We start from the raw sequence: 13,565 nt of genomic DNA on the forward strand, positions 1-13,565 counted from the left end.
ATATACAAATACAGAATTTTCCTTCATTTATATCTCCTTTTTATGTTTAGTTTTGTCAGAGACGGGTATTCCATTGCCATCCAAATATTGCTACTGCATAAAAACTGAAGCCCTCGAATTTCCCATTTAATTTGTAAAAAATCATTGAATTCGGGATCAATTCTTTTTTCTATTACTTTGTTTTTTGGTGGAACTGGGGACTGAACTCAGGCCCTTGCACTTGCCAGGCTAGCGCTTATTCTACTGAGCCATATCCCCGGCCCAGGATCAATTCTTTTTAAGAACATGGCAGACACTAATTCTACTGTCAGTATAAGTTTAAGTACATAATGCATAAAAAGAATACAACATTTACAAGTTATAGGGGGGTGCACAGGTCACACTTCCTTTGTACTTAATCCCCCAGTTGTTCACTTCCTCTTCCACAAGAAAATAAATTTTATTGCTTCCTAGGTTTTCTACCAAGGAAATATGCTTTGATGAACTTATTCTTTTTTAAAAAGAAGTTGTAGCATTCTATGTCATGCTTTTGTGCTTATTGTTCATACTTGTTGTCCGTTCTTTCTCTAGGGATCCCAAGTCGTTCAGTCTTTTAAACACTTAAGGCTTTACATTAAGTAGCTGTACCGTAATATAATAAATCTACTGGACTATTGAAGTGGCTCAATCATTTGCAGATTACAGGCGGTCCTGTGATGAGGAGTCACATAAACCAGGCACACAAGTACCTCTGTCTGCTCAGTGACTTCCTACAAATGGTCCTGTGAGGTCAAAATTCGTGCATCTGTAATTTCCATAGATTACTGACTGATTCTTCTCAAGAGTATTTCTAAGTTTATAATCTTATTAGCCATGGGAGGTAGAATTAGTGCATTAGTATTCTTGCCTGAACTAAGTGTTATTTTTAAAGAAACAAAATTACTAATTTGATGGGCTGAGAAAGAAAAACTGGGCCTGCCAGATAGCTCAGCTGATTAAAGCACCTCCTTAGGCAGAGCACAGTGACTGGGGTTTGACCCCCCATGTCCTGTGCCAGCCCCAACCCCTGGGCCCACGGAGACTGCAATTGAGACTGGGCATGATGGCGCGTGCCTGTAATCCCAGTGCTTGAGAGACTGAAAACAAGAGAATCAATACGAGTCTAATCAACACAGTGAGACCCTGTACACCCTGTAGACCCCGTACTAAATAGATTTTAAAAAAAAGAGAGAAAAAGAAAAACTACCTTTGTTATGAAGGAAGTTAAATGCATTTTAGATGTTTATGAGCTTGTTTGTCTATGCATCTACTTTGTGTGGTAATGGTTGCTGTTTTTCTCACAAACTTGCACATACATGTGACATGTATTTTATATATGAGATATAAATCTTACTCCTAGTTTGATTGATTGATTGATTGATTTTGGCAGAACCAGGGATTGAACTCAGGCTCTTGTGCTTGCCAGGCAAGCACTTATTCTACTGAGCCATCTCCCCAGCCCCGCTAGTTTGAGTTTTGCCTATTGTTATGGGTTCACTTATTTTTTTCTAGTTTTTATCATTTAGATATTATGCTGATATAATCATATTCCCCATATATCTTACTCCAGAGCTTTTAATAGCTATCATAATCAAACTACTTTAAAAGGCCCTTTCATTTCAAAATTATAAAAGAATTATCCCACATTATCATCTAATTGCTTTATGGCTGTGTTTTTATTATTATTATTTATTTATTTATTTATTTAGTGTGTGTGTGTGTGTGTGTGTGTGTGTGTGTGTGGCCAGCTTAGCCCACCAGGGGGCGGGGCTGGCTGGCATGTGGTGCTGGGGGATTGAACCACGGTCCCTGTGCTTTGCTTAGCTTAGCTTGTTCTAAGTAGGTGCTTTAGACCACTGAGCCATCTCACCAGCCCCGTGGTTGTTTTTTATGTCTAAATCTTTGATCCACCCAGACACTGTTTCCGATTTGGATGTGCACTGCAGCTCCAGCTTTGCTCCCCTCTGCAGGTGTCACCTGGTTGGCCCAACACCCTCCCTTCATAAGCCAGCATTTCCTTAGTAACTGGAAAAGCAAGCTCCATCTTAGATTCAATCCCTCTTACACAGGTAGACTTCATAGTTTTCGATGTCTTTGTCTTCCGCCTCCTCTACCCCTACTTTCACACATATTTTTTCTAGAAAGTACGCTACATCCGCTGAATATACCTAGCTCATCGTGCAAGAGCCCAGCTAGACAAAGTCTTCAGTTCATTATTGACCTAACAGTGACCGTTTTTCCACTGTACAAGTCACAGACTCTTTGTGTATGGGGACAAGGGGCAGCCTATGCCCACATAATGCCTTCTTTTTACCTTGGGACAATGGCTTCCTCTACAGTCTGAGAAAATTACTGCAGGGCCTGCCTGAGAACCCGGGGTTAATTGTATAGATTGGAGCCCAGGCTTGTATATATTAAGTACACTCTCAGGTTACTGGAGTAGGAAAGGCTGAGGATTTTTGTTTTTATGTTTTTACTTCACACTTTCCAGCACCTCTTTGCCTTAGCTTTGTCCTGCGTTCCTTAGGCAGTACACCTTGGCAACAAAGGAAGAGTGTTACCGGATGTGTATCGCCATTGTCATGGGACCTGGTTTGCTAACTTGCAGGGGAGCAAAACTGTTGCTTCGCAATAGGCCAATAAAATACTGGCATTTAAGCAATATGTTCATCAGGTTAGATAGGTGTTTAGATTTTAAAACCCCTGTCTTAAGCCAAATGATGTACAGATTTAGAGTGTCATGCTCTTTCACCATAGGTTAGACAACTTGCAAAAGACATAAAAGTCTTGTCCTTCAGCTTTAGGGTTTACTCTAATTCTATATTTCTGAAATTATGAGAGTAACCTGATTTGTAGGGGTTTTTTTCTAAAGATTGGATCCAGAGATTGCTGAGCTGCGTTCTTAGCTCTTTTTCAAAAATTTCCTGTTCAGACAGAGCCTCCATGGATTACCCAATCTGGTCTCAAATGCTCTCTAGCCTGAGACACCCTAGTGGGTGGGATGACAGATGCGCCCACCATGCTCACTTTAATGTAAGGTCTTGGCCAGGTTTTGAATTACACTTGGCTTTGGTTTCTGCTGTGTACTTCTTGAAATAATCCCATAGATTTGAATGCACTTTTGCCCTATACAGGAAAATAAAATTGGTATCATACATGTATGACTGGAATTTAAATCATGAATCACTGTTTTTTTTTAATTTAATGACATTGGATATTGTACTACTGAGTTAACACCCATAGATTTTACTTCTGAAATATATAATTCTTAAAAGAACATAAAATAAAGTTAATTTCATTGCTTTTTTAAAAAAGGAATGGATGGTCAAGTGGCAAAATACCTTGAAATAAAGGAAAGCCTAAGGTTACCCCAAAAGGAACAATTAGGTCATCCTGCCTCACAGGAATGAGTGGACAGCAGTGACCGTGGGGAGTAGAAGCAAGCATTCCTGCGGGCTGTCTTTTCCACCACAGCTTACTGCACCTGACCTCACCTGCAGGGCCACATAGTCCCACCCCAAAAATCAAGAGAAGCTTCTGGATTTTTTTCTTTCAAAAACATTAGTCAAACACCCTACAGATTCATTCATATGCTTCTAGGATCTGGAAATGTGTGTTTTTTTTCTTAAAATTACTCTTTAAGTCATCTGCTATTAAGACTTTTTTTAAAAAGTAGAAACAACTTAAATTTCGATCTTTCATTGCTTCTGAATATTATGTGCATTTTAATTCATGGATCCCTCCATTACCGTTAGGGCCTCACACCAAAAGCCTTTTGGGCACTATGTACATGCTTTAACTGCACATCATGTCTTCACTTGCACTTCCTTTGACACCGCAGTGCTCTATGTCCTGTAGCAATGTTACACCGCAAGCAGCAGACAGCAGTAAGCAGAACGAAGGCAAGGCAGGAGCTGGCTGGCAGTGTCAATGCAAATAGCAGCTGTTCTGCTCAAAGTGTTTCAAAACTACCACACAGCGAGAGCTTTGCATAAAATGGGACAAGCCCTCAAGAGCCAGGTTTTAGCACAAAATTCAAGAGGCACATTGCCACCCTTCTGTTTGTGCTGATATGTATGCAGCAGTCTCTGTTAAAGTGGTATCTAAATCTTCTTCCACGTGAACAGTGCAATGAGTGGCTCTCCAGAAGGATGACACTGCTGGTGCCGTTTCTGTGTCAGTCTCAAGTCATTTGGAGTCCTAGGATCCCCAGGGGTTATTCCCTGGTTATTTTGTGGGCCAAACTTTGACAGTATTACCTCCGAATTTAAAATTTCTCAAATGGGCTTCTGTTAACATTTTTCTAGCCAAAGTGTACATCCTAGATGGCATTGTAATGTCCTTCTAAAGCAAACCTTAGTGTCACTTTTCTGCAAAATATTCATCCATTTCCTTTCCTAGATGGTTAGGTTACAAAACTGCTGGCAATACCTGTGGGTAACAGAAATTTAGCATACAATATTTGCACAAATGCAAGAGCCTATGCTGGATAGTTAAGACTTTGACACACTGAAAATTCAAAGCAAGACGCCAGCTACCACCGCACATGTTACAGCCCTCCACCTCAGTGTGCAGGTGTTCTTTCCGGATACAAGGACTGAGGCCAAGAAAGCTCTTATTTCATCATTAGGCATAAATCATTCAAACGGGCTCGGGAAGAACATCCGGGTAGAGCATGTGTCCAGCATGCAGGAAGCCCTGGGGTCCATTCTCAGCATGGAAAAAAATATTGCAAACTGTCAATAGAGTTCTCAGTCTTGTTTCTTCTTTTGTCTAAATATATATCAGGCTAAATATTTAAAGTTACAAGAAATAGGGGAAAAAAGGCTATAAACAAATATTGAATCACAGTTGTTGCTATGAATACTGAAGCTTTTCAGGAAGTGCATAGTGAGATGTCCACGTTCCCCTGAAATGCATGCAAACTAATATGAATTGGGGACGGGGAGACAGGAAGGGGGGGAGGTGACAAGGCCAGATTACAATAAATATTACGGATGAACATGTATTTGCTATTGTGAAACTGTTTCCACACTTCTCTATGTTTGAAATCTTTCATTAAAATGCATCTGGAAAAAGTCCATAGGAACTAATTTATACATTTTGTCCCTTAGATTTTTTTTCTTTTTTTTTTTTTTTTTTTTTTTTTTTTGTAGAAAGGCAAAAGTAAGCGAAGAGAGAAATACCCTCAGGATTTCTAAGCTTTAGAATACCCTGAAAGTCTTCCTGCTTTCTGTAGTTAATGTGATTCTTTGTAAATATGACTTTTCTAATCTGAAAGCCTAATAATTCATTTTTCTAGAAGAAAATATTATCTTCGTTGAGGATATTTTGTTGCTGTCAACTAGCCTGCTTTTATACATGTTTTGTATATCTTACCAATATTTGCTCATTTTCTTTGATACTATTAACTTTTTCTAGTCATTTCAGGTATAATTAATTAGTTGAGTACTCTGTTATTCTTTGTGTATAAAATGAGATCAAATCCCATCAACTTTTAGAATGTTATTTGAACAATCATCAAACAAAGTTCTCACGATTTTGTCATCATACCAGTTTGCTTCCTGTTTCTTCCTGGCAAATTTGATGAACTGTGTGAGGGTTGCATCACCCATCCATATGGGCCACTTAGTCGCCTTTGAACTTCTGAAAACTATTGTAACCTACATTTGATACTGTGACACTATATCCCATATGTATACTGCTACTATGATATAAAAACATGCCCAGATTATGGCATATATTAAATTATATCAACTTTTATATATTTATATTTCATATACTATTGATACCTAAAATTGTATTATTATTATATTAAAACACAAGGTGCCTCTCGCATCCCATGATTGCTGAAACCCTGCTGTCTCCCTGGAGACAGTCATCTCTGTGGCTCTGTTGTTCTCACCTAGCACTGTGCTTCAAACAAAGCCAGTGCTTAGTATCTGCACAGTAAAAAGTCTCTTGTGGTGCTTGACCACTGAGCCACATTGCCAGCCCTCACTATCTTCATAAAAATTTAGAGATAAGGTCTCGTCAGTGTGCCCAGGCTGTGAAGCTCTTGCCTCAGCCTCCTAAATTACTGGGGTCATAGCCTTGTACCACCACACCTAGCTTGATTTAGCTTTAAAAATACCTACAATTGATTTTTTAGATTTATGTCTGTCATGCAATCTTATTTTCTTCATTAGACATTTTTACCTCATTTCTCAAAAATGTATTTGGATTTGAGAGTTTATAAAGCAATATATTATTTATTGTTTTGTGAAATAAAAGTGCTATTATTTTATTGTGCTTAAACATTATACATAGTACTAAAACACACTGAAGTCTTCAGAAAGCATGATAATCCTATTTATAATCACAAAATACATTATAGCAAGGGGGTGTCATGAAATTGATTTCATGCATTTAGTTCGCCTTCCAACGTGCCCCCTGACTTTATAAAGTTGTTTAGCGTTTAGACTAAGCATTATGAATAGTATCTTTGGACATCAACAAAATAGCGCAGCTGTACAGAGCTCAGCAGGTTACAGGTTAAAGAGCAGTAAAATGATATGTCTGTGAGGATTTTTCCTTTGGGAATAAATGTGCAGCACCTTGGAATCCAGCCTAGTCTAGCAACCTGAGAATTACTGCAAGAAAGAAACGGTACACTTAGCTTTCTTCACTGACCAAAAAGTCGTTTCCGTGGATTCTTTAGGATAAATAGGAAAAATGATCCCTCTGTCCACAACCAGGAATGACAAAGTTAAGATACTACATTACAAGTCGGAGAAAACCTGACCCCTGCTTTCTGCCCACAGGGGAGGCCTTGCACTTGGCCCGGGACTTCGGCTACACGTGTGAAACAGAGTTTCCTGCCAAAGCGGTAGGAGAGCACCTCGCCCGACAGCACATGGACCAGAAGGAGCAGACAGCAAGGAAGAAGATGATCCTCGCAACCAAGTAAGTGGCCGCAGAGCCTCCACGCAGCTCCACCCTCGGTGTTTGCATTTTCCCTGAATGGGGGAAACAGTGGAGAAACCACTGATTCTCTAAAAGAACAGAACCCAGCAAAATACTCCAAAAGAGTCCAGTGGTCCACAGTGCTATTGGGTCTTCTGCTTGACTAGCAATGTCAGAAATTGTTGACCTGAGTCCCCTACCTATAATATTCAAATGGTACTGGACAGAAAAGGGGATACAGATGAATGTCCATTTTGTATCTGTGTATTCAAAGTGGTTAGGATAGATATATAGTTACATTCTCTTAATGAATACAGGGATTTGTTCTAATGGTGTTTGTAAATAGGATATCATGTCTGCATCTTGTACAGCAAATAACCACTGGGAAGAGAGTATGCAATGTGTTAATTATTGAAAGTGTCCTACCAATTTGATTTGAAATTGTCTCATTGCTATTTATTTCTCAATAAAATTATGGAAAAATAAATAAATAAAATGAAAAATAAAAGGACAGAACCCCACCCTCGCAGCTAAGTGTCCTGAGCAAGACTATCCCTCTTCTACAGTCAAGACAAAGCTTACAAATGGCCCTTGATTCATGAATAGGCTGTTTATAAAAGGATAGTTCTTAGGAAAGCTTTTCATAGTAAGAAATTCCAAGGAGAAAAAAACTGTTTAGGAAATAGAGACTCCAGAGGACGTGCCTGAGGGGCCAAGTAATGTAGACTAAGGCACTCTGCCCCTCCACATAGCACAAAGGTCTCAGAGCACCGTGGCGATGTGGCAACGCTGAGGCCCCACGAGAGGAAAGTTCACGGGGCGGGGGTGGGCCCTCTGGGACTGGAGATGGAAGCTCGAAGCTCGCCATCACTGTCCTCACTTGCTCTTGTGAGCCATAAGCAAATCATCCTCACATGGCCTTACCTCCCCCATGGTGATACTCTTTAAAAGAAGTTCTAACAATTATTGAAAGCTGAAGTACAATTCAAACAAAATGACAAGGGAAATAACGTAGGCAAATGCGTCAGGTCAGGAGAAAAGGGACGACTGCATGAGGAGGCTTCTGCATTCTGCAGACCTGGATGTCCTTTAACAATTTACAGAAAAGTGCCCCATTATCGGGAGAAAACTCAGCATCACCATTATGCCCCTTCGAGCTGCACTTAAAGGCTTTAGCGGAAATTCCTTCATGTGATACACCTTCTTCTTCCAGTGATCTGTTCCTCACTGAAATGTTACTGCTACAGACAGGCCACTAATAATCTTTTTTTTTTTTTTTTTGCCACTAATAATCTTAAGCAATTTTCTATTATATTCAGGCTTTAAAAGTGGTAGTTCCAGGTGATTAGATTATCATTTTCAAGTTATTTAGAAAAAACTCATTAAGAGAAACTATTCAAAAAAAAATTTTTTTTCGGAACCAGGGATTGAACTCAGATCCTTGCGTTTGCCAGTCAAGCGCTTATCCTACTGCGCCATCTCCCTGGCCCCTCAAAATTTTTTTAAATTGAAAAATGTTTCTTTAGAAACTGATGCAAAAATAATTATCTGCCAAGCTTATAACATGCATAAATTTAAACTGGCTTAAAAAAATAAAATAAAATAAACTGGCTAAAACCTCATCTATTCAAAACTGAATAGTCCAGCTGGGCTTGGTGGTTGCTCGCCTGCAATCCCAGCGTTTGGGAGGCTGAGGCAGGAAGATCATTGAGAGTTCAAGCCCAGGCTGGGCTACAAGTGAGCTCCAAGCCAGCCAGAACTGTATAGCAAGAACCTGTCTCAAAATGACAAACAAACTCTGAATATTAATTTTTTGCCAGTTTCTAAGGTTACATAGACATGATAGCAGATTCAATGGCCTGTGCAGGACATGGGCCATCTAGCAGGCTTGCCCAGGAGACCCGAGTCTCCCACCCAGGTTGGTGACCTGCTTGTGGTCTCTAGTTTGAGCTTTTTGGTTATATGTGTGTGGTGCTCCTCTAAAAGTACTAGAAAATTATGGCAGAAGAGAAGAGAAAGGCAAAATGAAACGAAGAGGAAACAAACAGAGAAAAAAGAGTGGAGACCAAGAGACAGAGAAAGCAAATTATGTCAGCTATATGGCTTGAAATTTGGCAGTAAACATGATGCTGCGGGAGTACCTGCAAACTCCCCAGTTGAAAGACATGGAAGTCTGGCCCTCAGGAGCCATCTCATCTTCTGGGGCTCTTTGCTCTTGTACTTTACGCTGTTCTTTCAAGGCGTTTCACATCCCAGAAGACTTCATCTGTCATGTTTTGGCTTCTCCAGAAGGAATTCAAAATACTTATAGGGAACTAAAAGCACTTGTAGTTGGTTAATCTGAATCACTAATGTAATCTCGGGAGAAAGCTAAAGACTTTGCTACAGATGGAGGGAATTCTTCAGTACTAGAAGCTGGACAGAATCCCCAGGTGACCCCAAAGCAGGACAGGCTTGCGCAGGGTCAGGCAGAGCCCTCACCCCAAGCCACACCTCTGGTGCTGTGCTTATCCCAAAGCACAAGGTGCCCCAGGGAAAGTGCTTTCGCATTTTCGGATTTGAAAAGAATTACAGGTGTGTGTGTGTGTGTGCACATGCGTGCGCATGCACAATCATGCCTGACTGTGACGTGTATCATTTTGAACTTTTATTTCACAAAACATTGGGAGTACATGGAATTTCTTTTGACCCCTTTGTACACAGACATTTATGCATTAGTCTTGCATTTAATTTATTTTATAGTTTAGTAAATGAGCATAATCATTCAGAAATTATGATATCTTCATAATTTTTATCATTGTTTTTACATGTATCCCATCTTCTTATTAGCTACTATATAACTAAAATTAAAGAACCAGAAACTATGCAATCTTAGCCAACAGATACAATACAACAGGCAATCAGTATACATAGATATTAAGGAGCAGATAGGGTCCACCTGTCTTTTTTTTGCAACATATAAACCAATGCAATATGTGTTTTGAGCAGTTTCCAATTTTCCGCTTAGAGGAAAGCAATGGTTATTTTCATCAGTTAAAGTAGTCAAATTTGGCATTAAGTGCCCAACATAATCGTCATATTTTCTTAAGCTCATCTTTCTTCTGAAGACCTCAATTTGGTAAAAATATATATGAAATCTAAAATTGACTGAGTGAGAGACCCAGTTTCTGACTGGCATTGTCAGGAGACATGGCCACCATATTTATTTTCAACCTTGAGTTAGTAACAGATCTAGTTCAACTTCAATAGCAAATAAAGGGCTCACTGATTAATTGCCATTGGTCATCTGCTTCTGTATCACTAAAACTTTATGATGAACCAACGATTAGGAGTAATTTAGATAATTAGATAGAAACTGAGACAATTATCGAATTCTAAAACTGTACCATGTGTATCACACAAAATATTTATTTAGGTACTGGAAAACATGAGCAAACTCTTAGATTGATTTTAAGATTAAGTATGGTTGACATGTAATGTACACTAAATTAGAACAGATAATAATGTTCAGTTGAATATAACAATAATAGTTACCAGTAGGAGATGCACTAAAGTCTAAGTCCAGAAATCAGCTAAAAACTTACGTCTTTAAGGACAATGATGTAAGTGATAAAGTCGGGAGGTATGATTCATCAACCATCATGTCCTATTACATAACTCACAAGTATGACATTTTGTTTTGGACTCGACAGCATTTTCTGTTATGCCTTTACAAGTAAAAGTGTAAATAAGAATGACGCTACTCATAAAAATAGAACTTAGATTCTGTTGTAGAAATAGAGATAACCACCCATGGGGAGCTAAGGGTCTTCGTCTGGGCTTTAGCTGAGAGCTATTCTTCCCAGAGCATGAAACAACACAAGGACCACCAAAGGCAGAGAATTCGGTGTTGCTCCTGTTTCCAAATAGAGCTGTGTGTCTGGTGTGGTTGATTTATTATTGTGAGTGAAATTTTTCACACTTTGTCTTTCCCTCATGTCTTCATCAATCTCATTATAAGTTGCTATACTTTTTATACAAGAAAAAATTCCCTTGTCAACTTATAAGTAGTTTATTCAGTAGTCTAACTAATTCCGACGTTATACCACAAGAACTACAGCAATGTTTTATCTTTAGTTTTTTGAAAGTTTATTTGATTGATTAATGACTAGTTGAGGGTCACACCATATAATCTTGGCTGGCCTCGCACTAAATGCAATTCTCCTTTCTCAGCCTCCCATGTGCTGGGATTACAGGTGTGCCACCATGCGCAGCTAAAGTTTCTTTTAATCTGAGAGAAAATTAAGACTGATTTCTGTGAGCATGGATGGGTTTTAGTGATAGGCTATTACACAGAAATTCATGTTGCTAGTCATAAAAATGATAGCATGAGGCAATTAAGTATCTGGAAACAAAGAGAACAGTCTATCATAGTCCTTAGATAACATAGAACATAAAAAATCATGGGCCGGCCAAATAGCTCAGCAGATTAAAGCACGTGCAAGCAGGTGCAGGTTCAGGGGTTCAATCCCGGGCCTGCCATGCTGGCCCCGCCCCTGGGGTGCACTGAGATGACAATCTCACCAGCTCTCGGGAGGCTGTAAAGAGGCGGATCACTACGACTCTGATCTAGTAGTGAAACCTTGAACACCCTGTAGACCCTTCCCTAAAATGCAAACGAAAACCAAAAGACCATAGCAAATCACGACGTTTCACAAACTGGCATCAAATATATCAGAAAAGTCACATTCTGATACCAAAATGTTGCAATTCATCTGGAAGCTGGCCTGCTGAGAACAGACACAAGCTCAGAGCAAATATTCTAGGTGGAAGTAAACACATACCTTTGTTAAAATCATGCATGTAGATGCCGCATCTCAGAGACAAACCAAAACACTACTGGGAGATATGAGGGGTTCTACTCTATTTAAACTTATAGGGACTTTGCTTACCCTAAGGCCCTGCTTCATTTCCACCTGTCTTCTGTAAAAGACAAATAAGCCAAGTTCTGTGAAATGATAGAATCACTTCACTATATATCACAAAGACTTAGGAACTGGCAATAAACCAGAGGCTCAGTATCCACAGAAAAAGAAAATGAAAGATCTTTGGCAGAATCAAATAAATTTTATTTTCATTTTATATTAATTTTATTAAGAAAGAAGTGGCAATGAGACAGTTTCAAAACAGCTTAGTAGGACAGTTACAATAGTTAATACATTGCATATTGTTGTCTTTGTAGTAGTTATTCACAGTACAAGATGCAGACATGATCTCTTGTCTAAACACTATTAGTTCAAACTTTTTTCTCATTGAACTAAGAGCAAGTTGCTATATATCTATGGTTAACTATTTTGTATATACAGATGTATATTTTTGTTTCCACTATAAAATGGTCCATTTATATCCCCTTTTTTGTTTACTGTTCTCAGGGATGGATATTCCACTGCCATTCATATATTATAGGTGCATGAACTCCTCAAAGTAATCCAATATAGTCCAGCAGTCTATATCACATAAATTTTAGATATCTAATATCTTCTCTGATTTAAATTCCATCATAAAGTATTCATACTTCAAGTTATTTTGTCACTTTTTGATAGTCATTTGTTAATGACACAAATACTTTGCAGGAGAACTGTGGCCAGGCAACATTTGCCTGGGATAATTTAACCCTTTGGTACTTGCTGATAACTATAACCAGGATAGTACCATTATAATTTGTGCTGACCCATCGTATAGAAAAATAAAACCCTACTAACTACCATATTGTCTGTTGAACCTGGAGTGGCTTTGCTAAGAATCATGTGTGCTTTTGAGCAGATTTTTGATAGTGTTTGACTTCACTCTCCTGCTGTATTTTAGTTTAGTGGTTTGTTGTTTTTCTTTAAAAATGTCATATGCACTATGTGTCACAAAGACTTTACTTTTATTCAACACATGACAATGCTACTAACTAAACTAAAACCAATACTCAGAAATCCACCATTTAAAGCAAGAAAAGGGGCCAGGGATACAGCTCAGCAGCTCAGCACCTGCCTTGCAAATGCAAGGTCAGGAGTTCAATTTTTGGCACCTCCCAAAAAAAGAGCGAAAGAGAAAGAGATGTTGAGCCGCGTGTCTGTGCTCAGCATGTTTCAGAATTTCATAAAGCAAGAAAAGCCACAGAACACAAACTTGAGTCTTCTGTGCAAGAGATCAGCATGCAATGGAAAATAATATTGAGTTTTTGTGAGATTAACTTTGGGTAAGAAATGATCTGCTTCAAAGATTTATTTTTAAATGAGTATGTATCTGTGCTACAGAATGCATTTATCCCGAGGGCTTGGCACGAGCACACATCACACGCTTTCCACGTCTCCTTTCCAGCCATTTGCTCCCCTTCCCCTTCCCCCCCATCCCCATGCGTAAGTTCTACCTCTCTGTGTTTATGTCAAATATTAAAATATGGGACCAGGGAGATAGCTCAGCGGCATAACCACCTGCCTGGCAAGGGCAAGGTCCTGAGTTTAATCCCCACTACTGCCAAAAAACAAAACAAAACAAAACAAAAAAACCTCACAAATATTAAAATACAAAATTAGTCTGTAATTATAATGCCATATTAAGAATTTTTCAAATCA

The 13,565-nt window shown here is 39.0% G+C and overlaps 1 protein-coding gene across 1 annotated transcript in view; it reads left to right on the plus strand.

The window, feature by feature from the left end:
- The window catches only part of Tfap2d (transcription factor AP-2 delta), a 60,320-nt gene that overhangs the window by 25,438 nt on the left and 21,317 nt on the right, over positions 1–13,565 (plus strand). The window contains exon 6 of the mRNA XM_004628276.2: positions 6,822–6,963. Within this exon, the coding sequence (XP_004628333.1) occupies positions 6,822–6,963 (142 nt within the window). The remainder of the gene's footprint in view (positions 1–6,821; positions 6,964–13,565) is intronic.

This window comes from Octodon degus, unplaced genomic scaffold (genome assembly GCF_000260255.1).
Source record: "Octodon degus isolate 3935 unplaced genomic scaffold, OctDeg1.0 scaffold00022, whole genome shotgun sequence".
In the NCBI taxonomy this organism is placed as follows: domain Eukaryota; kingdom Metazoa; phylum Chordata; class Mammalia; order Rodentia; family Octodontidae; genus Octodon; species Octodon degus.